This window comes from Hemitrygon akajei, chromosome 29 (genome assembly GCF_048418815.1).
Source record: "Hemitrygon akajei chromosome 29, sHemAka1.3, whole genome shotgun sequence".
In the NCBI taxonomy this organism is placed as follows: Eukaryota; Metazoa; Chordata; class Chondrichthyes; order Myliobatiformes; family Dasyatidae; genus Hemitrygon; species Hemitrygon akajei.
In genome coordinates, this window is record NC_133152.1 from 42,018,089 (window position 1) to 42,045,926 (window position 27,838).

A 27,838-nucleotide genomic window follows, 5' to 3' on the forward strand; every position below is an offset into this window, starting at 1 on the left:
CAGACTCAATGGGTCGAATTGCCTAATTCTACTCCAATGATTTATGGATGTCACAGTATATGAGCAATATTAACTCATCCTCTGCTCTTCTCTCCATGGTAATAATCAACACATCTCGCTACCGTGTATTTTCTCTCCATTTCTTTCCTGAGGACACTTCAATATCAGCATCCAAGGATGTTATGTTGTCTGATTTATTGTTATTTTAAGATTCTCTCAATTCATACCTTTAACTGGCAATCCTGCTGTGAGCAACTTGCATTGACAATGAGTCACAATGACACTGTATTGTCAATGAATTGATTCCAAATGTAATTGCAACCCTTTGGGGAAAAGATTTTTTTTTACTTGTGCAGTCTAGTTCTAATCAAGTGTTCCATCTTTCAATTTGCATCTGTATTTGTAGACAGATGCCATTATGGAATATTTATTTTATTCAGAGATACAGCACAGCAACAGGTCGTTCTGGCCCAATGAGCACGTGCCACCCATTTACAACCATATGACCGTGTGCCTTGTAACATGTGTGTGGGGGAGGGTGACACCAGAGAAACTTACATGGCCACAGGGACAATGTACAAACTCCTTACAGTGGTGGGAATATAGCCTCAGTAGTTTATCAAGGATCAACTGCATTTGCCATATACATGTGAAAGTTCAAAGTTCAAAATTCAAAGTACACCTATTATCAAAGTATGTACATATTATACAACCTTGAGGTTTGTCTCCTTACAGGTAGCCACAAAACAAGAAATCCAAAAGAACCCTTTAAAAAAGACCAAGAGAGAGTGGGGGGGGGGGGGGGGAGAGAGAGAAAGAGAGAGAGACACACACACACAAATTGTGCAAACAATAAAAGCAAGGAAACAGCATTCAGAATGGAAGTGAGCCCATAGACATGAAGCCCAGATTGGCTGGAGCAGGCCCACAGCCTCACATCACGGAGCAGCGAGCGGAACCGGCCTGATGTTCACCTCTGGTCCTGACACCCTGCCTTCCCAATCAACCTGGTTCTCTGTTTAGATCATCCAAACATCTGGTCGTTCTTCGCTCTGTCCTGGGCCCAGTCACATTGAAATGGTCTGGGCCTGGACCCCACTGGCATGTCTTAGCTTGTACCCAAACTTTCCAAATTAGCCCGTGTATTAGGAATTTGCTGTTGTGGATTGCGATATGCAACAACAAAAAAACAACAGCATTCTACAATTATAAGAATAAAGAATTATATAAAAATATGCAATTGCAACTCTTTGGGGAAAAGATTTTTTTTTACTTGTGTTGTCTATTTTTAATTGTCTGATATAGCCTCAGTACCTTATCAAGGATTAACCTTATTTGCCATATACATTTACATGTACTGGGACTTGCTGTGGCATGTTGGTGCAACAGGACAACATTCAATAATTATAAGAATAAAGAATTATACAAAAATAATCTTAGAGGTTAAAATATGGATATGGAATAAAATGTGCATTAATACACAAATACCATCATGCATTTGCAACGTAAACAGCATTATAAAAAGTGGGATAAAAAGTTTATGAAGCTGGGTAAGTGCTTTTAGTGTCAGATGAAGGACCCTTTCCATCCAGGCCACACTCCCTTCTCGGTACTGCCGTTAGGAAGGAGGTAAAGGAGCTTCAGGACCCACTCCACCAGGTTCAGGAACAGTTATTACCCCTCACCTATCAGGTTCTTGTATCAAAAAGGAATAACTTCACTCAACCCAACACTGAACTACCCAACACACTATGGACTATCTTTCAAGGACTCTTCAACTAATGATTTCTATATTTATTGCTTATTTAGCTATTTATTATTTTTTCTTTTTTGTATTACATAGTTTGTTGTCTTTTGCACATTGTTTATTCATTTTATTATTTATTGACATACAGCGTGGAATAGGCCTTTCCAGCCACACCGCTCAGCAACTCCCCCAATTTAATCCTTGACTAACTGCAGGACAATTTACAATGACCAATTAATCTACCAACGGGGACATCTTTGGAATGTGGGAGGAAACTGGAGCACCCAGAGGAAACTCACATGGCAACAGGGAGAACGTACAAATTCCTTACTCCTCACAGGCAGCGGCAGGAATTGTACCCAGGTTGCTGGTACTGTGAAGCATTGTGCCAACCACTACACTACCATTCCACCCCACACATATGCATACAATTGATTCTTTTGTGTTTCTTTGCATTTACTGTAAATGCCCACGAGAAAATGAAGCTCAGGGTAGTAAATGGTGGCATATACTGTATGTACTTCGATAATACATTTATTTTGAACTCTGAAATCAAAATAATATGGTTGTTGGATATCTAGCAATGAAAATAAAACCATGGAAACAGAGTGGCATCTGTGAAGAGGGGAACAGGGTTAATGTTCTACATCAGTGACCTCTCATCAGAAGGAATGGGAGTTGGGGGTGTGGAGCAAGCAAACTGAACACTTGTAATAGCGTAAAAGAAAGTAGAGATTATTTGACAAAATAAAAGTGATTGGACAATGGGACAATAAAGAAATGACAAACAAGTGGCTGTTTTTCAATTTAGTATACTGTATTGACTGCTCATAATGTAATCTCACGTGATATTTAACAAGCATATAACAAATCTCTGAAGTTCATCACCTTGTCATGGTGGAGAGGTTTGTGAGTTCCTGAGATCCCGAGATGCTGTTTGGAGTTTAGTCATCCTGAGATGCTGTTTGGAGTTTAGTCATCTGGCACTTAGGCTGTGGGTCACCCTTGGTCAAGTGGAGAACTAAGCACTTTTGAGCACTGTCACAAGAAAGCTGCATCCGTCAACAAGGACCCCCATCATCCAGGCCATGCTCTCTTCTCACTGCTGCTATTGAGCAGGAGGTGCAGGAGTCTTAGGTCACACACCCACCCGATTCAGGAACAGTTATTACCCTTTAACCATCCATCTCCAGAACTGGTATGGAAAACTTCACTCACCCCATTACTGAAACGTTCACACAACCTATGGACTTGCCTTAAAGGATTCTTCATCCTATATTCATGACATTTATTACATATTTATCTGTTATTATTTTTTCTTTCTTTTTGCATGTGCAGTTTGTTGTCTATTGCACATCAATTGTTCTGTTGGGTGCGGTCTTTCATTGATTCTATTGTGCTTCTTGTATTTGTGTTTGCTGTGAATGCCTGCAAGAAAATGAATTTCAGTGTTGTATGTGGTGACATACATATGCTTTAATTTAAATAAATTTACTTTGAACAATTTATGAAAGATGTAAAGACCTGAGAGAAATTGAAAAAATTCACTGGATTGGCTCCAGGGATAAGGGGTTTCAGTAAAGGTCACAGACTAGAGAAGCTAGGGTATGTTTCATTGGAGAAGGTTGAGAGCTGATTTATTACAGGTGAATAAAATGGTGAGATTTAGACTGAGTAACTAGAGGAAAAAATTTGCCATTGTTGAAAGGTTAGGAGCCAGTAGCCTGGCACACAATCCAAGTGTAAAATGAGGAGAAACCCAGCAGCATGTAGCTACGGTCTGGAATGCACTGTTGAGACATTCGTCAGACCACACTTGGGAGTACTGAGAGCTGCTTTGGGCCCCTCATCTAAGAAAGGATGGGCTTGCATTGGAGAGGATCCAGAAAGTTTCATAAAAATGATCCCAGGAAAGCAATGCTTAGTGCATGAGGAGTGTTTGATGGGTTTAAGCCTGTACTCGCCAGAGTTTAGTAAAATGGGGTGGGGGGGGGTGAGGTGGATATCATCAAAACCTAATGAATATTGGAAGTCCTAAATAGGATGTTTGCTATAGTGGGGAGTCTAGGACAAGAGGGAACAGTTGCAGATTAGAACATCCCTTTAGAACAGAGATGAGGAAGAATTTCATTGGGCAGAGGGTGGTGTTTCTTTGGAATTCATTGGCATAGATGGTTGTGGAGGCCAAGTCATTGGGTATATTTAAAGCAGAGGTTGATAGGTTCTTGATTAGTCAGGCTGTCAAAGGTTACATGGAGAATGCAGGAGAATGGGGTTGGGAAGAATAATAAATCAGCCATGGGGAATGGCAGGCTGTTACAGGTATATAACATTCATCAAACATGTAGAGTTCAGGGAGTATCTTGAAGGAGAAATAAAAAGAGGTAAGAAGGGAGAGAATCTTGGGAAGGAATTTCCTGGCAGCTCAAATTGCAGATGTTCATAATGAACTGATTATGTCTGGGGAGAATAAAGTGAACAACATTTAGCTTGTTATAGGATTGGAAGTAATTGAAGATATAGAGAGGGAATTGAGAACCAAATTGAGAATTTTAATATCAAGAGGAGGTTTAACTTTGTTCAAGATGAAGAATACAAATTGCAGAGCACCAGAAGAGGCAGAACTCCAAGAGCAATTCAATTTCTATTCTATTTGCATTTCAAGATTTCTTTCAGCCTGATTGATGAATTGACCACAAGTATTAAAATGGGGACTATTGCAAAAGTTTAAAGGCATTCCAAGACCATGAAGGACAAAATGTGAACACAACTGTTCACCACTTCCCACATATCTAGAGAAAATAACCAGCTCAGGTTGGTGGAAGTCACTTTAGTTTCTGCCATTGAGTCTCCTTCCAGCACTCTTCATGTAGACCAGGAGTTCCCAATCTTTTTATGCCATGGACCCCTACCATTAACCGAGGGGATCTGTGGACCTCAGGATGGGAATCTCTGATGTAGACTGCTTTCTAAGTAAATTGACACCGTCAGTTATACAGTTTGCTGTTGGCTGTGAGACACGCCAGCTATTCCGCTCTGCATCCAATCCGTTGCTTGATGAAGCATCAGCAATGGAGACTGTGATACCAAAAAAGGCCCAAGTGCAAACCATTCATGGTGCAAAAAAAAAAGACAACGTACTTCATCGAAATTGACACGACAGTTCTCAATGTATTTTCAATTATTCTAAGCAGTAAGATGAACAATCAGAATTCTCACAACACCCAATCTCACCGACATTTTGAAAACTGTGTATCCACCACCTGACATAAATGGAGGGATGTCAACCAATCAATAGCAATTATTAAATAGTATGAAATTATCTTGTGCCAAAGTATCTGGCCAAGAGATGGGAGGGAGAAGAAGGGTGTAAGACATAAGGTATATGACATACAGTGTTGATAAGCACTTGTACAACTCAAAATCAAAAGAGTCAAGGCAAGGCAGACTTTTATTAAATCCCCATTACCCCTGCCCAGCTGCAGATGTAAAGTTCCTCTCAGTTTTCTATAATATTGACAAGCTTGAGCATCCCTCAGCTTACATACTAAAGAGGGACAACAGATTTGCCATCAGTTTCTGTTGAAATCTAAAACAAATACACCTGATCTTTTGCTTAGTAAAACACACCAAATACTGGAGGAACTCAGCAAGTCAAGCAGCTTCCATGGAGGAGAATAAACAGTTGATATTTTGGGCCGAGACCCGTCGTCAGGACCCTTCCTCTAAATTTTGTGTGTGTGTTACTCTGGATTTCTAGTATCTGCAGGAACTCCTATGTTTTTGATCTTTTGCTTCCTGAGGAGCAGGATTTGCATTTAGTTGTGGAGGGAATAATGGGATGGAGATTGGAGGGACAGAAAGGTTAATCACCTTAAACAAATTTAGAGAGCCTTGTAACAGAGAACCCTGTCTCTTGAATCACATAGCTCTGATGGGTTCAGATGAAGGACCTCAGTCCGAAATGTCGACTGTTTATTCCTCTCCATAGATGCTGCCTCACCTGCTAAGTTCCTCTAGTGTTTTGTGTGTGTTACTCTGGATTTCCAGCATCTGCAGAATTTGCTTTTATCACATAGCCCTCATTAATTTATTCTTGACATGAGGATATTTTTATAAAGAAAACAGTATCAACAGTTTTCCTTAACCATGATTCAAATCAAGTATAGAAGTTTTTGGCACAAAGAATCTGCCTCCGTATAACCGATTTAGAAATACCCAGTTCCAAGAAATACCTGTAGATATTTACAACATCAGGCACCTGACTTCCAAACAGGCTCTCGAAACAAAATCACACATACACATGCACTATTTGCTTCACTCGATGAGAGTCAAGCCCAAGAGGTTCCAAAAACAGGATACAGTCAAAACCTGTTCTTAACAAGACATTATTAAAAAAGTCCCACAAAAAGAATAATAGAGACAAAGCGGACATTCACTTTGTTCACATCAAGGACTTGGGCGTAGAGGTTTCAGTTAACTGGATGCCCTTGGGCCTTCAAGGCCAGTGACACTGTGTTGGGTTTAGTTACCTCAGTAACGGCATCCACAGAAATCAATAACCAACTGCATGGATCATTAAAGGCAGATCTCTCCCTGATGACTTGCTACCTCTGCTGTTTAATTCCATTTGTAATATACTTATGTCCCCCGGAGTATTTCCTTCAAGTAAATTGTTATTCAGTGTCAGCCATTTTCTTAAAAAAAAAGTATGGAAGGGGAGGGCAAGGCATTGGACACAGTAATGCAAGCACTCTGAATACATTTTGGTCATCATACATAAATAAATTGTCCAAGATTTTAAAATTTGTTTAAATTCAAACAAAAAGAACAAGTAACCATATTAGTTTTAATAGGACATAAAAATGAAATTTAAGTTAATGTTTCACTTGTTGCGTATGGTGCTGTTTCCAGGGAGGAGCCGTTGTGATTTGTTGTGTTTTGTTGTGTTTACTAGGCTGCAGTAAAAGGACATGTGATGTCAGTCAATTCTCCACAGAGTCCACCAGCATGAACTGGAAAACACTGCATCTCCTTCCACAGGAGGAGTGCACAATGCAGGGCATCAGGGGCAGAGGCCAGCATGTGTCACACAATGTCCAAGCTGCAGTGACACTGCAAACTAGGTGCAGCTGTAATAAACTTAAAAAAAAATAAAGACAATGCACACAAATTTAAAATAGAAGAGGACAGTGAATCCCTTTGACCAACCAAAAAGAAATTGGGCCTTTTTGCCCCTGGTCGTTAGAAGCAGTCCAGATGCACAACCCTGGCAGTCACAGGCTTTGCTGTGATGCTCAAGTACACGAGGAGACAAGCAACTTGCGAGCACTCTGGATTCTGCATTAAGAATCGTCCGTAATCTTTCTGCCTGCCACCCCAAGTCCTTCATTGCCTCCTGTCCTCAGTTTCTTGTCTGGAGAAGGCCATCACAACGTCCTCTGCACCTGCAAGATTTAAGAGAGCATTACTAGACACCAGATGACAGATGTGATACTTGTTAAAACTTACTGTAGACGCCAGCTAAAAAGCCACAAATGAGCAGGTCGATACTGACAGGACTCAGTTTACATTGCTGACACTGGAATCTATTAGTCATGATGGAATAAGAAGTTCTGTAAAAATAAATTCAAATATACAATAGAAGATAGTCTAAAGTCATTACAACTAAGCTTTAAAATCAAATCAATCCATCAATTCTCTTTAATCATTTCATAATATCCTGTTTAATTATCACAATAATCATTACCAATCAAAGGAGACCACATTACAGATTTTTATATTTAAAAAGGACTGACTCTGTGGACCTATTAGGTAAAAATCTATGTTTAATACACTTCCCCCTACATAAATGTGTAAACTTATATTGCGGATGAGATATCCCAAGAATCATGTAAATGATGTTAACTGATAGCCAAAGTCCTTGGGCATATTGTAACAAAGATGCTACAAACTAGGCTTCACAATCCGGATCTGATCTGCCTCTTTAGGGTCATTCAAGGACACTTTGTGGGGAAGATGTCTGAAACAATCATTCTTGAAAATTTAGGCAAAGAGGATCTGGGGAAATGGAATACAGCAGAAAAACAGGGTTGCGATGGAAGATCTACCATCATCTTACTGAATGTGGAGCAGCGGCTATAAAGCTTACTCTTCATCCTTGTCTTCAAATTTGGTTTCAGTCTGTAGTATTAAGTGTGTGATCAAGTGGTAACAATAAACACCAGCTTTGGTAGATGCTGAAAATCTTCAGCAAAACACACAAAGCATCTATGGATGGGATAAACAGTTGACGTTTTGGGCCGAGACCCTTCATCACAACTGGAAAGTGATAAGTGAGAACAGGTGAGGCTGAAAGTGGGTGGGTGGATGAAGAAAGAAGCTGGGAGGTGATAAAGTGGAAGAGGGAAAAAGCTATAGGACATATATGTCAAACTCAAGGCCCGCGGGCCAAATCCGGCCCGCGGTGGAATTATCTTTGGCCCGCGATACAATATCTAATTACTATTAAAGCTGGCCCCAGTAATCGAAGCGCCTATGGCGTATGATATGGCTAATGCTGAGTTTATTCAGGTACCAGGTTTTCAGGGTTTTTAGTGTTTATTCAGCAGTCTTCTTCATAAGAAACGGAATTTGTAAAGTGAAACACTTTGTAGTTATAGCAGAGACTGAGACACATGAGAGCAGGCTGAAAAAACGGAGGCAACGAAAGCTGCGTTCGCACGCGTCCGACTGATCCGGCCCGCATGAAGCTGCATTTTGCTCAATCCGGCCCGTGACCTAAAATGAGTTTGACACCCCTGCTATAGGATGAGGAATCTGATAGGACAGTGGACCATGGAAGAAAGGGAAGGAGCGAGGACACCAGGTGGAAGTGATGGGCAAATGAGAAGTTAAGGGGAAACAGAATTGGGAATGGTAAAGAGAGAAGGGGGAGGGAGAGAAATTGCTAAAATTGAGAGGAATTGATGCTCATGTCATCAGGTTGGAGGCTATCCAGATGGAATACAGCGTGTTGCTCCTCCTACCTGAGTTGGGCCTTATCATGGCAATAGAGAAGGCCTGGAATGACATGTGAAAGGGAATGGGAAGACAAACTGAAGAGGGTGGCACATTTTTGCTGGACAGATCAAAGGTGCTCAATGATGCAGTCTAAAAATCTACATATTTCTCCTCTGAGTCACTGTGTGGAGAATGACTACCTTGTGTTTGGGTGTGTTGGACAATGTTCTTTGATTATTCAAAGTTGATAACTGTTATTGGTGTCTTTAATCTAGAATGCTTCATTTGTTCAGTGACTAGAGCATGTTCAAAGACCAAATATGTTCCCTTTGTTCAAAGTAAATTTATTATCAAATTATGTACATGTTACCATATACTATCTTGAGATTCATTTTCTTGTGGCATTTACCAGAAAAATAAAGAAATACAAAAGAACTTATGACAAATGATACATAAACAAAGACCGACAAGCAACCAATGAGCAAAAGATGACAAATTGTGCAAATAAATAACACTGAGAACATGAGTTGTAAAGAGTTCTTGAAAGCAAGATTGTGGGTTGTAGAATCAATTCAAAGTTGTGGTGGGTGAAGTTAACCACGCCAGTTTGGGAGCCTGATGGTTGTAGGGTAACAGCCTCAGAATAAGGGATGAGAACCAAGATAAGAGGAAGTTCTTTGACCAGGAGGTGAATCTTTGGAATGTATTGCCATTGATGGCTTTGGAGGCCAAGAAATTTTGTATATTTAAAGTAGAGAATGATAGGTTCTTGATCAGTAAGAAGGCCCAGGGTTATAGAGAGAATGAAGTTTTAAAAATCAGCCACGACTGAAGGGCAGAGAAGTCTCAGTGGAACAAATGGTCTAATTTTGCTCCTATGTCCTATGTTTTGTGGAATTATTCGATATACATATTAAAATTTTCCAAGAAAATTAAACCTCAGGGAACTGCCCACTAAAATTACGAAGTGCAGAACTGAAATAATTGTTCTGTCTTTCAGGTATTTGCTCTAGATGTAATATGCATATCCAGCAAATTTGGGTATTTTCTGTGGAGCATTTTGGTTCCATACTTTTATGGCAGGAAGTTAAAAAAGATCTATCAAATATAAAATTACTTGAGTTTGTCCAAACCATATTTGAATTTCCTGACCTTATACAAATAATATGCAGACAAGTTCGGTAGCTTTCCACATCAACTCTAAAATGGCTGAATTCAGCTTCAAATACAAGCTTGCAAAATAGTTCTCATTCCCAGACTGAGCACATAATCTAATTGCCTGCAGATCAGTTCCCAAGTCTCACCGGATGCTGCTCTAAATGTAATGCTGTGCTCCAATAGCTTGGAGCTTAACCCAAGTTTCCTCTCTCTCACTGCAGCCTTTAGTGTACCTCTCAACAATGACTATCATTGAAGGATCTTAATTTGGAAGTCATGAAAAACAACTTGAACTCATAAGGTATCTTTACCACAAGCACTGAATCAATGCCCGAAGCTTGATCCTGTCTTTGTCATATGCTGAAACTGAATTCCATAAACATATACAAGATTATTTAGCTTTTATTAATACTACTGTTCTTTCTCTAGGTATGGGAAGCAGCTGATATAAGTTTTCTGCTGTTTTTTATATATATGAATGGGGGACCATGGCAGTATTAGCTGGACGGTGGTGTAGTGGCATCCACACCAGAGTTTGAGGTGAGTGGTCTCGGGTTTGAATCCGGCCAGTTCCTTGCACGTTTTCCACCTATGCTGGGTTGCGCATCGAGCTAGCAACTCGGCATCATAAAAAAACAGACAAAATGTGCGCCACAAGGCACGGAAAGGAACAACAACTACCATGGTAGCAAAGTGGTTAGCGTAACACTTTACAGCACCAGCGATCATATTCTGCTCCCACTGTTCTCTGGAAGGAGGAGTTTGTACGTTCTCCCTGTGATTGTGTGGGTTTCCTCTCACATTCCAAAGACGTATGAGTCATGCTATGCTGGCGCTGCAAACGGTGACACTTGCGGGCTGCCCCCGTATGTGCTTAGACTGTGTTGGTTGTTTACAACAACACATTTCACTGTAGGTTTTGATGCATGCCTGACAAATAAAGTTAATCTCTTTAGAACATTTAAGCTCCTCCATCGACTCAGAAGCCTCATTTATCAGCAGTCACTCTTCTTTAAGTGCTATTAGCAGTTTACAATGCACACAGAAAGACATTAACTAGGCCGATGAGAGGTGATAAACCATGAATTGCCCTAAAGCTGCGATCATTAACAAGAGCTGCAATAGATAATACATATTAAGCTCACCGTGGAAGACAGTGAAATGTAATTAGCGCAGTGGTTTCACTCCGTGCTTAGGCTAATCCTGGTGTGTGCTAATGCATAGTAATGTACAAATATATAATTACTTCTAATTACTCTGATGCCCAACATCAGAAATGAATCGAAAACATGGCTGAAATAAGCTGGCACGAGATATTTCAAAGCAAATATATTAAAAATACAAATACTGTTGATAATTTCCCACATGATCAGAAAATTCAGAAGTAACTATTTTGAAATAGGAGTAAAAAGTGAAGACAATTATTATTTGAATTAGGCTTGAACTATATGAAAGTGAACTGGCCCAATGGACTATGTTCCCTCACTTTACTCTCCATAATCTTCAAACTCTCCCTGATTGTACTCATAATTTCGGATCAAGTGAAGACTCAAACATTAAAGTCTTCATTCTTGTTTTGAAATCTCTCCATGTTCTCAATCCCTTCTTTCACTCCAGTCTCCTCTGGGGGTCCATAAACCTCTAATATTTTTATGCTGCTCCAATTCCAACCATTTGTTCAACGCAGAATTTAAACAATCCAAAACTGGCAGCTAAGCCTTTGGCTGTCCAGGCCCTGAAGTACATAAATGTCCTAAACACACCTTCCTGCTATCTTTGTTTCCTCCTGCAAGAGTTGCATTCATGACAAACCTGTTTGACCAAGCTTTTGTTTTTCTGCACTATGATCTCAAGTAGTTCAGCATTAAATTATGGTGCAAAGTGTACTGGAGTATTTTGCTATGTTAAAACAATTGAAATAAATGCAAGATAACTGGCAGGGTTAGTGAAGAGTTGGAGAATATATTTCCTATAGTGGTGGGTTAAGGTGCTTAGAGAAATGTATTTATGCAAAAGGCAATAGATTTGTGGAATATTCTCCCCATGAAGATTAATTTAAACTTTGTTAATTGACATTTCAAATGGAGATTGATGGACAGACAAAATGAATGAGAAAATTTTCCAGAAATTACCATAAAAGTGGAATGGTGTGAGGGGGAGAGAGAGGGGAGCGGGGAGAGAGATATTGAAAGATTGGTTTTGTGTGTGTATGTACAAGTTTAAAAGTCACAGAGCTAAAAATCTAAGAAATTGGTAAAGAATAGATCATTCATCACCTTGTGCAACACGTACAATATGCTGGAGGAACTAGGCAATTCAGGCAGCATCAACGGAGGGGGAAAAAACAGTTAATGCTTCAGGACAAAACTCAGTCCTGATTTTATGTATGTTGCTCGAGGTTTCCAGCATCTGCAGAATTTCCGTGTTTATTTCATCACCTTGTGCCTGCTCCTCCATTTGAAAGGACGATTGCTGATGATTCCTGGGTTCAACACCACTTTACTTCCACAATCCTGATTCCTCTATAATGTAACAATCTGTATATTGATTTCAGTCTTCATTATATCTAAGGATTCAGCACCCACAGTAACTTATGAAACAGAAATCAAAAGATTCACAAAAAAAATTTCCTTCTCATCTCATCCCTTGCCCTTATTCCATGTTGAAAATGTTGGCCATATTCAAGTCACTTGTGTCTTGAATCTTGAAAGCTCCTTGGTTGTGGTTCTCTTCTGAGGGGAAAGATCACCACAGTACCTATTCTCTCAACCCCCACACCCTCCCACATTGTGTTTCTCTTAATACGATGATCAACACTGTTTTTCAAAGTCCTAGAATACTTCCCCTCTGTCGTTAAATAATACCTTTGTTAAATATTACTTTTCCTGAATATTCCAAATTACCATTAAATTATTTTCATTGTTTTCTGGTTAAATTGTCCTCGGGGTTTGAAAAAGAACCACCAGATTTAATTTTTGCCTAAAATTAATATTAATATCTTTTCAAATTAACCACCCACACCCTCATTGTTTCAGCCTGATCTTTTAAGAAGCAGTGTAATGAAATGCACAGGGATCGCCCGCAGCATCCCAAAATATGTTTTAAGAGATTTGTAAATGTTGACTGAGTTCAGCAATGGTTTCACCCTTCACAGCTCAAGTAATGGTACAATAAGGTTTCACAGTGAGCATATGTAGCAAACAAACACTACACATATACATCAAATATGAATATTAAAATATAGGTTTGAAAAATACTTCTTTAAATCAGGCAATTCTCGCGTGTGAATGATTTTTTTCTAGTGTTGTCATGGTAGCACTAGCTTTATGAACAGCCTTTTGCAATCAAGCACAGTATAAACCTTTGTAGAGTGCAAAACCCTCCTTTAGAATAAGGGTGCGGCATTCAGAACTGTTAATCATGGGGAGGACCAGTATTTTCAAAGATTCCAGTTAATTGCTATAATTTTCTTAAGAAGTTTGTGGGTTGATTTATTAGTTGAGTCTGTGTGTTACTTCAAAGGAGTTAGAAATAAGCTGCAGCATTATAACAGAATAACAGAGTCCAACAACGTACATGAAGCACTTGTATTCCCTGGAGTCCCAACTCCAGAATTGCCACAGGCTCATGTAGAAAAAAATCCAATTAAACAAACTGTTCCACCTGGTTACTGAGCTCTAAACACAACATACAGCACACTAACTGGAAGCAGTGTCTAATGTACCCAATGCATCATGACAAGCTGGCAGCAATTTTTTTTCATGGCAATTACATAACCAGTCTGCACTGTATACTTTTTCATTCCAATCTGTAATACGGGAAATGATGCTTTTCATTTAAAAAAGAGCAGATTAACTCCTGATGAAGGGTCTCAACCCAAAATGTCAACTATTTATTCCTTTTCATAGGTGCTGCCTGACCTGCTGAGCTCCTCCAGCATTTTCTAAGTGTTACTGTGATAAGAACTAACTCATTAGCTCTTGCTGGTTACATTCACACTGAGCTCCCCATTCAGAAAACTATTCCCAACCTACAAGAAAACAACTCAATATTTCCAAATTCCCGATGGCCACCCATCGCCTCCTTTACTGCTACAATGAGGCCACTCTCAGGTTGGAGGTGCAACCACCTCATATTCAACCTGGGTTGTTGTTGTCTGGGTCCATGTTGTTTGTTAATGCAAAGGACACATTTCACTGTATGCTTTGATGTGCATGTGAAAAATAAAATGAACCTGAACCTGAATCTGGGTAGGTCCAACTTGATGGTATGAACATCGATTTATCTAACTTCCGGTAATGTTTCCTCCCTCACTCTTTCCCTTATCCTTATCTGTCCATCACCTCTGCCTGGTTCCCTCCCTCCTCCTTCCCTTTCTTCCATGGCCGACTCTCCTCTCCTAACAGATTTCTCCTTCTTTAGCTCTTACATCTATATATCACCTCTCAGCCTCTTATCTCATATCCTCCTCCCCCAGTCTCACCTATCACCTGCCAACTTGTAGTCCTTCTCTTGCCCCCATGTTTTTATTCTGGTTTCTGCACTCTTCCAGTCCTGATGAAGGGTCTCGGCCCAAAATATCAACTGTTTATTCCCTTCCCTCGATGCTGCCTGACCTGTTGAGTTCCTCCAGCATTTTGTGTGTTGTTCAAAATTTCCAGCATGTGCAGAATCTTTTGTGTTTATGATTCCCCAAATTCAATTTGTGGTTTGAAGATTAACCCATTTGTTTCATCCCTATTTTATGCAATGAAACTATCACTGAAGAAAATGTCCGTATCTTTGACATGCTCCTCTCAAAGTTCATACTGTTACGAAAACCCCGTAACCAGGTAACTTACCAGCAAAGATAGATGGATCAGCTGAGTCGGATGCTACTATTTTCAAACGTTTTATTCAACAAGGGCACAAACATATGGTTAATACAAAACATTCAGATCATACACGTCGTCAAAACTCAATCTAAAACACCGGTGTAACCATAATCAATCAGAAATAAGCTCTACAATTGTCTAGGGGGTAATACTGAGTCCAACGGAAGTATAAAGAGTCACTCAGAAGTTTGCAGGCTTTTTCCTTTCTGGGAACCCGCTGGGGTTTTTACGTTGTAGAGAGAAAGAGATAATTTAGAAAAGATGCACACTTGCCCGTCGTCTTGGCAGAGCAAATCCTTGGAATCAGGGGAGCAGACTTCCCCGTTGTTATTTAAAAGCAGTCTTTCGTTGGTTTTAGCCACAGATTCAAATTCGGAATCTAACGCACGTGGCTTCCTTCAAAATGGCGTCCCGCTCCCACGGGAATCGATCTCGTGTCTCCTGGGTGCGTCTGCTGGGTGCGTCTGAGGGTCCTCCCCTCAGACCCGCCTTTATACTTCTTCACGGGATCGCAGGTGTCAATCAAGTTGCAGGTAATGCGATCTTTCTCTCAACCAGTCCACTCTGCCCGAGGGCTTTTCACGTGGTCTCCATGAGACAATAGTCAAAGTCACCTTTATTCTGCTTCTTGGGAGAACGTGGTCTTCCGCACGTCTCTCTCTCTCTTGGGTCAGTTGACCCCCCTTAACTAGAGTTCTTGCGATTTTCACAAAGGAGGGGGCCAACGGCATAACAATACATACATCTTGAATACTTGTAAGAGATTTGACCAAAGTAGTATAAAGGCATCTTTTCCTTTCCTGCCAAAAAGGACATCGATAGAGATGAGGAGAAACTGTTTTTCCCAGACAGTGGTGAATCTGTGGAATTTCTCTGCCCAGGGAAGCAGTTGAGGCTTCTTCACTAAATATATTTAAGATACAGTTAAATAGATTTTTACATAGTAAGGGAATTAGGGGTTATGGGGAAAAGGCAGGTAGATGGAGCTGAGTTTACAAAGAGATCAACTATGATCTTATTGAATGGCGGGGCAGGTTCAATGGGCTGGATGGCCTACTCCTGCTCCCCTTTCTTATGTTCGAAAAGGAAACTTTCAGATTTTCCCACATTATAACCCAGTTACCAGATCTTTATCCACTTGCTTCATCCCTTTGTATTTTCTTTATGGCTTCACAACCAACGTTTCTACCTGCAATACACACAAAATGCTGGAGATACTCAGCAAGTCAGGCAGCATCCTGGAAATGAATGAACAGTCGATGGGAAACTGGACTGGAAAAGAAAGGTGAAGATGCCAGTATGAGGAGGAGGAGGGGGTCAGGAAGGAGGACAGGCTAAAAGGTGATAGGCGAAGCCAGGTGAGTGGACAGGGTGGGGGGGGGGGGGAGGAAGAAAGAAGCTGGGAGGTGATTGGTGGAAAAGACAAATGAGGTGGAGGAATCTAATAGGACAGTGGACCATGGGAAAAGGAGGAGGGGCACCAGGTGTAGGTGATGGCAGGGGAAGAGAAGAGGCAAGAGGCCAGAGTGGGGAACAAAAGAAGAGGGAAGGGGAAAGAAAAAAAATTATTGGAAGGAGAAATTGATGTTCATGTCATCAGGTTGGAGGCTAGGTAGATGGAATATGAGGCACTTTCATCCTGAGAGTGGCCACATCATGGCAGAAGAGGCAGCCATGGTCCAACATGTCAGAACAGGAATGGGGACAGGAATTAAAATGGTTGGCCACCAAGAAATTCCACTTTCTGCGGATGGAGCAGAGCTGCCCGACACAACGTTCCCCCAATTTACGTTGGGTCTCACTAGTATAGAGGAGGCCACACCTGAGCACTGTATATAGTAGATGTCCCCAACAGGCTCACAGGTGAAGTGTTGCCTCACCTTGAAGGACTGTATGAAGCCCTCAATGGAGGTGAGTGAGGGAGAAGATGAAAGGGCAGGTGTAGCATTTCTGTCACATGCAGGGCTATGTGCCAGGAGGGAGATTGTGGGGAGGGACGAATGGACAGAGAAATCACAGTGGGAAAGATCCCAGCAGGAAGTGTGTGGGGGGGGGGTGGCATGGTAGTTGAGATGTGTTTGGTGGTAGGATCCTGTTGAAGGTGGTGATGCTGCATAGAATGATGTGTTGGATGCAGAGGCTAAAGACAGATAGACTACAGTTCTCCTTGTCTTTGTGTCATCCACCAATTTAGCAACTGTTTATTCCAATTTCTTCATCCAAATTATTTATGGAAACCATAAAACGCTGAGGATCTGGCAACAATCCCTATATCACAGTATACTTTACACTCTGTCTACAAGAATACAACCCTATGTAGACTTACTATCTGTTTCCTATTAGTCAGTTAATTTTTTTACCCAAGTATCAGAAAAGGTTCATGAGGATGATACTGGGACTGAAGGGCTTGAGTTATAGGAAGAGGCTAGATAGGTTGGGACTTTTTCCTTATAGAGGTATATAAAATCATGAAAGTCATCAGTAAGGTGAATGGTCACAATCTTTTCCAGGGTAGGTGTAAAACAAATCTAATAATTCATTCCTTATTCAGCAGCAAGAGGCATTTGCAAACATATTACAGTTTACAAAAATTTACTTTATTGAGACTATTTAAAGACTACTCATTAAACATCACACTAAAATACGGATGGAAAGAATATGTATCAAACTACCAATCAATGAATCAATCTTGTACAATGCTGAGGGAAATACAGGTGCCTGACAGCCCTTTCTACAGTTCTCTCTCTCTCTCTGACTGGCGTCAGCACATCTTTTAGCACGGGTTGCAACTCCAGCCTGAAGCAAGATTTTGATTTGCATGAAGAAACAGCCCTTCTGTTTCCTTCAAACTCTCTACCCGAGCATTTTATTGTGGTACCAGGCTGGACTTTGTTACTTGTTGTGACCTTCGGCCTCAGCACATCAGGTTTTGCAGAAAAACAAGTTTTCACCATTATCTATGTTCTCAAAACATTCTCCCCATTCCCAGTTGACACCTTTTTGTCTTACATACTTTTGCACATACTAAGGAGGAATCAAATATAACTTCTGGAATATGGTTGAGTAGGGAAGGATTTGAAAAAGGACTTTAAGGGTGAATTTTTCACACAGAGACTACTAGATATATGTATGGAATGAACTGGCAGGAAGCTGTAGAAACAGGTGTAACTATTAATTTAATTTAATTAATTTATTTATTTTACCATTTGACTGTTTTTGCACATTGGTTTTTTTCAGTCTTTGTGTAGTTTTTTTTTCATTGATTCTATTGTATTACACTGTTCCACTGTGAATGCCTGTAAGAAAGTGAATCTCAAGGGAACATATGGTGACATATACACACTTTGATAATAAAATTTAGTTTGAACTTTGTCTCCTTTGGATATATTTGCTGTTTTCTGATTTAAGGGAATCTTTCCTGAACCTAGAGTACTCTGAGTAATTAAAACTAAGTCACAAACAATCTTACAGGCAACTTTTTTCTTAAAAACTTTAGGATGAAGTCAGTTAGGACCTGGACACTTCTCATTCTGGAACTCCAACAATTTCCCCAGCACCATTATGCTTGTTGTTTTCCCCGAGTTCCACCCTGCTTTATAATCCCGATTTACTGCTATGTATCCACTTCAGTGGATAAATACAGGGCCAAGATGGAGTGCAATTGCTCTTGCCTATGAGTCTAATCCTCCAGCTGAGCTTGAGCCTCAATTTTTCACTGTCACCCAATTTCTCAGAATTCTTGTTCAATTATCTCAAGGGCTCATGGAAATATTACAAATTTTCTTTCTTTCAAGTAATTTGGAAAGACTCCATACAGAAGAAATAGCAAATGGTTTTCCAAGAATGTCTAATTCCAATGAAATGAACAATCTTCTCCATCCTGTGCTCACTGACATATCTCAGTGTGACAGCCTCAGTGTCAGCTGTGGCTCAGCTGGTAGTAAGTTTCGCCTCTATGTGTCAGTCCCACTCTAGAAACGAGTACACAAAAGGTTTACTAATGTGGCAGTGCAGTGACGGTGTGCTGTAGGATAGGAGCTGGCTTCACTTGACCTTTGGGTGGCTGTATCTCAAGGAAGACCAGGGACATTATCTCTGGTTTTCCTAGGCAAAATGATATTGAACAGATTTCTTATGTCAGGGGAATTTCCTGTGCAAAATTAGCTGTTGTGTTTTGAACAGTATATTTAGCAATAACCTTACTGCAGAAAAGTATGTTTGAGAAAACTCTTAATTTATGTGCATAACATGTCAAAAGCATAGATGATTGCAAATTATGATAGTTTAAATGATGGCCCAATTTGCTAACTAATTTGTTTCCTAAGCAACACCTTACCCAAATTGGGGAAGACTGCCATAAACATCCTCTCTAGCTCAACTTACATAGATACCATTCTTGAACACCTTTTCATTTATGCTATCAGAATGAAATGTTAAATTCTCAGACCATAATGTTCTTCTTAATTATACCTTGAGGGTTTTTGATTTCTTTTAAATCAAATCAAAGCAATTATAAGGAGCTGGCTGATTAAGTTGTTGGCTTGCTATAAAGATTCACCAGGTCCAATTGGAATATGTTATTTCCTTATATTTTCTGAGTATCCACAAGACAAATTGGAGATTTGTGAATTTGTCAAGTTTATTTAAAATGTTTCTATTTAACTGCACAGTTAGATACGCTGCTGATGAAAGTTCAAATTATTGATAAAAGTCAGAGATGGTTGTGCAGACATATGGTAAGTGAATTTGCCAAAGATGAGAACATCAAGCAAGGAAATGTGGCTGCGGAAATGGGAGAGCTGCTGCAAGAAAGCAGAGAGATGTTGTTTCTAATTCTTGTTTAAACAAGTTACTGTGAGTTCTGGTTTGAGAAGATTAATAACAAGCCTGTTTGAACTATATACTATAGTTGAATCAAAGACACACAAATTTAACACTATGCTTTCATCTCCAAAGTTATTTCAGGAAAGAGCTCATGTTTGTATGAACTATATGTCTGATGGAACCGTATCAGAACATTGCAATAATATGAAAAAAATCCATCGCAAGGGCATGCCAGTGCTTACCCTGAGTTTAATGCTAGCATGAGGATCAGTGGATGGCTTTGTTCATCTCAATTAAGGCCTGAAAATAGCACCACAAAGTGGTTGAAGCTGTACTCACGGCTGATGAAGGCAATAAAGTATGCCATCTTGAGGTGCAGATATCAAACTAGATACTAAAGTGTGGCAGACACTTGATTAAGACAAAAATTAAAGATCAGCCTTATTTTTCACGTATGCCAAAACATCCAGTGAAATGTCATTTGAGTCTACAGCCAAACATAGAGTGCCTATAAAAGGTATTCATATTCACCCCCCCCCAGAAATCTTCAAGTTTTAGTGTTTTGCAACATTGAATCACAGGAAAAGACTCTTTTGTGTCAAAAGTTAAAGCAGCTCTCTCTACAAGGTGATCTAAATTAATTACAAATATACCGTAAATTCCGGTGTACAAGCCGACCCTGACTATAAGTCGGCCCCCCATTTTCAGGCTAAAAAAGTGACTTTTTCATGTTACCTTTGTATAAGCTGACCCCTTTTGTAGAGGTTTTTGATTTAACCAGAAAAGATCACAAGATCTCACATGCTGGTACTCAGCTTTGCCAGATCCGGAGCAGGGAAATTTTGTGTACCAGTACCTGCTAAGAAAACAGGCCTACACATTGTAGAGTGTTATAAGTGAATTCTTAATAAATAAAGCAAGGAGAGAAATTTTGGATTAGGTTTCCAAAGGAAAAGAATCCTCTGAAATGTAACCCCCTTGAAACCATTTAGCGCCCATCGTAATCTCATTAAAAAATAACACGGGGTGGCGGGATCAGTACGTGTACTCAGTATTGAGTTTGCCACCACTATGTACAAAAGATTAAAGCAAATGCGATATGATGCTGGCTTCAAGCTGAAGGTTGTTGATTTTGCTAAAGGAACAAATAATTCTGCAGCTGCTAAGAAGTTTAGTGTAAACAAGAAACAAGTGAGAGAGTGGAGAATGGCAGAGGACACGCCGAGGGAAATGCCATAGACAAAATGTACAAACTGCGGGAAAACATGCCAGTGGCCAGAACTGGAAGAAAAAGTGAATCACCAGCGATTGTCTGGATACACTGTTACCAGAGAAATAATTCGAGTTCAAGCATTGAAATGGGAGGAAAAACACTGAGGTCAGCGAAAATTTCAAAGTTACGCGAAGTTGGTGCACTCAATTTATGAATAGATGTGATCTTGTGTTGAGACAAAAAACAAAGATTGTTCAGAAAATTCTCGCGGGATGTTGTTGTTTACATTCAACAACGCTACTGGATGGACGAAGCCGGTTGCTTGAAGTGGGTTAAAGAGGTCCGGCGTCGACGTCCCGAAGGTTTCAGGAAGGAAAAGTCGTTACTTTCCTGGGACATGTTCAAAGCGCATTTGTCAGGTGACAAAAGCAGCATTGAAAGCTGAAAATACGTACATTGCAGTCACCTCAGTAGTTTAACGTCTGTGCTCCAACCACTAGACTTGAGTTTAAACAAACCATTCAAAGAATTCATGCGTCGACAGTGGAATGCATTTGACTCAATAACAGCCAATAAATATGACCTGTCTTCTGTGTATTTGTTTTTCCAAAGTTGGCACCCTCTGTATAAGCTGACCCCCTAATTTTAGGACCAAAATTTAGGGCCAAATTCTCAGCTCATACACTGGAATTTACGGTAAAACACAAAATAAGTGATTAAGTAAGTATTTACCCCCCCCCCCCCCTTTAATATGACGCATCAAATCATTACTGGTGTAGCCAATTGGTTTTAGAAGTCACATGGCTAGCACCAGAGGGCACAGTTTTAAGGTGCTTGGAAGTAGGTACAGAGATGTCAGGGGTAAGTTTTTTTATGCAGAGAGTAGTGTGTGTGTGGAATGGGCTGCCTGTGATGGTGGTAGAGGCAGATACGATGACTATGTACATGGAGCTCAGAAAAAGAGGGCTATGGGTAACCCTGGGTAATTTCTAGGGCAAAGACGTGCTTGGCACCGCTTTGAGGGCCGAAGGGCCTGCATTGTACTGCAGGATTTCTATGTTTCTATAATAAGTTAAATGGAGATCACCATGTGCAACCAAGGTGTTTCAAGTGATTATAGTAAAAATACACCTGTATCTGGAAGGTCCAACTGCTGGTGAGTCAGTATCCTGGCAGAAACTACACCACAAAGACAAAAGAACACTCCAAGCAACTCTGCGAAAATGTTATTGAAAAGCACAAGTCAGGAGATGGATACAAAAAAATTTCCAAGTCACTGAATATCCCTTGGAGGACAGTTAAGTCAATCATCAAGAAATGGAAAGAATATGGCACAGCTGTCAATCTGCCTAGAGCAGGCTGTCCTCAATATATTGTGCAAGAAGGGGTCTAGTGAGGGAGGCCACCAAGAGACCTATGACAACTCTGGAGGAGTTACAAGCTTCAGTGGCTAAGTTGGAGACACTGTGCATTCAACTGTTGCCCGGGTGCATCACCAGTTGCAGCTTTATGGGAGAGTGGCAAAGAAAAAGCCACTGTTGAAAAAACCTCTTATGAAATCTTGGCTAGAGTTTGCCAGATTCTGAAGTCAGCTGGAAGGTGGTCCGATGAAAATAAAATTGACATTTTGGCCATTAGACCAAACGCCATGTTTGGCGTAAGCCAATCACCGCACATCATCAAAAACAGATCATCCCTACCGTGAAACATGGTGGTAGCTGCAACATACTGTGGGAATGCTTCATCAGCAGGCCCTGGAAGGCTTGTGAAGGTAGAGGTGTGGTGAACTACATATACCTGTCTGGACATGCCCCTCTGCTGACTGCTCCTGTGGCTCCTCCCACAGATCCCTGTATAAAGGCGATTGGAGGCACTGCTCCTCCCTCAGTCTCCAGGATGTTGTGTGGCGGTCTCTTGCTACTAATCGTGGTTTCTTGCCGCTAATAAAAACCTATCGTTCGCCTCCCGTCTCCGAGATTTATTGATGGTGCATCAGAGGGTGAAATGAATGCAGCAAAATATAGAGAAATCCTGGAGGAAAACCTGATGCAGTCTGCAAGAGAACTGTACCTTGGGAGATGATTTGTTTTCCAGCAAGACAATCATCCTACGCATAAAGCTAAAGCTACATAGGAATGGCTTAAAAACACCACACCACCAGGTTCAGAAACAGTTAATACCCTTCAACCATCAGGCTCTTGAACCAAAGGGGATAACTTCACTCATCCCATTATAGAAATGTTCTCACAACCAATGGAGTCACTTTCAAAGAGTCTTCATCTCATGTCCTCCATATTATTTATTTAATTATTATTTCTTCTTTTTGCATTTGCACAGTTTATTGTCATCTGTACTCTGGTTGAATGCCGTAGTTATGCAGTCTTTCATTGATTCTGCTTTCGTTATTATTCTATAGATTTAGGTAGTCTGCCCACAAGAAAATGAATCTCAGGGTTGTATATGGTGACATACATGTACTTTGATAATAAATTTTACTTTGACCAACATAGACCTAATACGTGCTGGAGGCAGCCCAAAGTTTTGCCATGCCTCTGGCACTAACAAAGGAAACACACAATCTACTAATCTGTGCGTCTTTGGAATGTGGGAGGAAACCAGAGCGCCCAGAGGAAACTCATGTGGTTACTAACTCCTTACAGGGTCAGGAATTGAACCCCAATCACTGCAGCTGTAAAGCATCATACTAACCTGCTTTGCTTCTGTGCCACCCAAGACTGAAGTATCAATCACAGAAATTATTTTTGATATTGATTGGGCAACATTGCCCAGAATGTTGTTCATACACACACATCTATGGAGTATACACTGCCTTCTTTGTGAGTCTCATTAACCTGCTGGAGATGTTTGGTATGGATCAGCAATAAGAAGTCCTGAACATAGCATCCACATGAACATGTCTAGCTAGTTGAGTCTTTGCCTCCAGCTAGCTGAGTCATTGCCTCCAGCTACAATAAGATTTGATACCGTAGAAAGTCATTGGCAATGGAAAGTGGGTTTATGGAAGTTATTATCTATTGCTGACTCTCAGACTTAAAGCAGGTACGGCCAGAGAGGTGAGCCCCAGGAAACATTGGTAGAATCAGTTATCTCTGGAATACCCTTCATCTCTGTACATTACTCAACACCACTGTTTGTCACCCTCAAACTTTATTTTTCCAACTTTATTTTCACCGATTTATACAATCTAAATTCTAATTAATTCACAACTCCTTCACCTGAACCTATCATCATGACCAAGCCAATTTCAACTTCAACATGATCAACTTCAAAATCTTCGGACCTTTCAAAACTCTTCTGAGCTTCAACCTTCCTTTGTGATCTCCTGTGACCCACGTACTGGCCGCATCTTATGTTTTTTCAAACTTCTTCACTATGTTTAGTATCTCATTGTTGTTTAGATATTTAGAACTTCAACATATTTTCCTTTCATAACTAAATACTAGCATTAAAAATGTCCTCCTTTACACTTATGTACTGGAAAACACATTAAACAATCTTTAATCTTGAAAATTACACTGGATGACTTAATGGGATGAGAGATAATATGCTTCGAGGACCCAATGACCTGCATGTACGATTTTGATGGTGGCAGCTACGGATATTGTTTATGTACAGACTGAGCTTCTAAAATTCCAGATTCTAGAAAGGAAGAAAACAAATGTAATCTCACTATTTAAGAAAGCACAGCGAAAAGAAATCAATAGACCAGTTAGCCTGGCATCAGTAGTACGGAAAATGCTAGAGGCTGTTAAAAAATAAAAGCGCAGTTAGAAATTAATAATAGGATCAGGCAAAGCTAACGTGTATTTATGAAAGGAAAATCACATTTGACAGAACTACTAAAGGTCCATGAGGTAAGGATGAACCAGTTAATGTGATGCATTTGGACTCAGAAGGGCTTCAAAAGATGCCTCACAAAAAAACATTAAAATACGAGTGCATGTTATTGGGAATAATGCATTGAGTATGAAGAAAAGAAAAGATAGGAAAAGAGGGGCAATTTTCAGTACAGCCTGTAATTAGTTGGTGCTGCAGGGACTGATGCTGATATCTCAATTGGATGCAATCTATATCAATAATTTCGATGAGGTGACAAACTGAAATAAATTGTTTGCTGATGGTGCAAAACTGGGTGCTGATGTGAACTGCAAGAAAAACAGAGAAGAGGCTTCAACTTATACAAAAGTGAATGGGCAAGGATGGAACATAATATGAGGTCATCCACTTCGGAAGGAAAATTTAAAGTCACGAATATTTTTTAAATGATAAGAGATTGAATTATGTTGCTGCTTAGAGGAACATGGATGTCTATATACATAAATTATAAACATACATCAAATAATATTGAGAAGACAAGCAAGAGGATTGGTCTTCAAGTTGCAAGAGGATTTGAATCCAAAATATATCACTACATCTTGATATAGGCAGATGCAATGATAGCATTCATTTCAAGAGGACAAGAATACAAATGTAAGGATGTAATGCTGAGACTTCAAAATGCATTGGTCATACCATATCTGGAGTATTGTGAGCAGTTTTGGGCTCCATATCTACCAAAGCTGTGCTAGCACTGAAGAGGGTCCAGAAGAGGTATACAAGAATGATCCTGGGAATGAAAGGGTTAATGTAGGAGGAGTGTTTGATGGCTCTGGGTCTGTACCTGCTGAAGTCATTAGAATGAAGTAGGATCTCATTGAAACCCATCAAATATTGAAAGGTAGAGTGGATGTTTCCATTACTGGGAGAATCTAAGATCAAAGCCTCAGAACAGAAGGATGTCTCTTTAGAACAGAGATGAAGAGGAATTTCTTTCGTCAGAGGGTGATGAATCTGTGGAATTCATTGCTACTGACGGCTGTGGAGGCCAAGTCATTGGGTATATTTAAAGTAGAGGTTGATAGGTTCTTAGGCAACACGAGTGAATCTGCAGATGCTGGAAATAAATTTAAAAAAACACAAAATGCTGGCAGAACTCAGGATAGGTGAGGACCAGTGGGACTCACCTATCACCCTACCAGCCTACAGATCCAACGTATAATCCTCCATAACTTCCACCACCTCCTACGTGATCCCACCACCAGCCACATCTTCCCCTCCCCCCCACTCTCGGCTTTCCGCAGGGATCGCTCCCTATGCGACTCCCTTGTCCATTCATCCCCCCCATCCCTCCCCACGAACCTCCCTCCGGGCACTCATCCCTACAAACGGAAGAAGTGCTACACCTGCCCCCACACTTCTTCCCTCACCACCATCCCAGGCCCCAGACAGTCCTTTCTGGTGAGGCACCACTTCATCCGTGAGTCAACTGGGGTGATATACTGTATCCGGTGCTCCCGATGTGGCCATTTATACATTGGGGAGACCCGCTGCAGACTGGGAGACCGTTTCGCCGAACACCGGCGCTCGGTCCTCCAGCAGTGGTGGGATCTCCCTGTGGCCACACACTTCAATTCCACAGACCACTCCCACTCCGACATGTCTGTCCATGGCCTCCTCTACCGTCAAGAAGAGGCCACACGCAGGTCGATGGAGCAATAACTTATCTCCCGCCTGGATAGCCTCCTTCCTGCCGGCATGAACATCCAACTCACTGACCTCCGTTGATACCCCTGCCCCCCACCCTTACCCCCATCCCTATCTATTATTTTAGTCTGGTTCTCTTTCTCTCTCTTTTTCCCCCTCACTATAATCTCTCCCCCCAGCCCTACCTTTCTTTCTCTTTTATTTCCCATAATTCTCCACCTTCCCCCTAGCCCATTTGCCTCCAGCCTATCACTTCCCAGCTCTCTACTTTATCCCTCCCCCCACTTCTTTCCCCCACTCGACCATCCCATGTTACTTCACTCCTGATGAAGGGTTTCGGCCCGAAACATCGTTATTACCTTCTCCCATAGATGCTGTCTGGCCTGCTGAGTTCTGCCAGCATTTTGTGTTTTTTGTTGATAGGTTCTTGATTAGTAAGGGGATCAAAGGTTACAGGGGGAAGGCAGAAGAATGGGTTTGAGTGGTAAAATAAATCAGACATGATGGAATGGCAGAGTAGACTCAATGGGCCAAATGGCCTAATTCTGCTCCTATGACTTACAGGTAGTCCCTAAGTTACGAACGTCCGACTTCCGGACAACTCGTACTTACGAACTGAGGAAGGAGAATGCCGTCCGCCATTTAAAGTCAGATCACGATGCCGTCTGCCAGTTTAAGTTGTTGCCATTGACACTGTGTTGAGTGGGTAACTTTGTATTTGGCTTAAATTTTTCTTAGCAAGATTCACCCTGACCCCGCCCCCCCTTTTCTGGTCGGCTGGTGGCACAAGCGAGATCAGCGCCGGGCTCGAGACAGACCGCTCCCTTGCTGGGTCGATGTCGATCCAGTGACTCCCGTACCATCCGTGCCGGGTTGATGTTGAGCTCGCAACTCGACCTCGTAAAAAAAAAACACTGCCACCTCCAGTTTAAATTCCCACACGGAATATTGTGGAGGATCAAATATCTAAACCCAGCGCAGCCCCCACCTGTCCCATTTAACCTGTGTCAGAGCGATGGTCCTTAGGACCCAGCGGACCTCGGGAGCCGGCGGGGGTCGGGACCCGCAGGCCGTCGTGTTTCTGTTTCATTGACGGGAAGCGATCGCTATTGAAAATAAAGTGGAACTAATAAAGTGTCTGGAAAGGGGTGAAACGCCATTGGTCATTGGAAAAGCATTAGGCTACAGTCAGTCAACGATCGGAACAATTTTAAAGGATAAAAGATAAAGTGAGGTTAATGGAGCATGTGAAAGGCCCTGCCCCGATGAAAGCTACAATTATTACTATGCAACGCATTGGTTTAATTATTGGAATACATACGTTTCTTAAGTGTTTTATATGCATAGAAAGGTAAAATATATACTATATACTAAGACAAACGTTTGACTAACTGACGCTAAATAATACCGGATGTACTTGTTCCAACTTAGGTACAAATCCGACTTAAAGACGGACTCAGGAACGGAACTCGTCCA

The 27,838-nt window shown here is 40.9% G+C and overlaps 1 protein-coding gene across 2 annotated transcripts in view; it reads right to left on the reverse strand.

Moving 5' to 3' along the window:
* Positions 1-4,898: 4,898 nt before the first annotated feature.
* ctnnbip1 (catenin, beta interacting protein 1) overlaps positions 4,899-27,838 on the reverse strand; it is an 85,823-nt gene continuing 62,883 nt past the window's right edge. For both annotated transcript variants that reach the window (XM_073032247.1, XM_073032246.1), the window contains exon 4: positions 4,899-7,194. In XM_073032247.1, the coding sequence (XP_072888348.1) occupies positions 7,136-7,194 (59 nt within the window). In that variant the 3' untranslated portion in view covers positions 4,899-7,135. The remainder of the gene's footprint in view (positions 7,195-27,838) is intronic.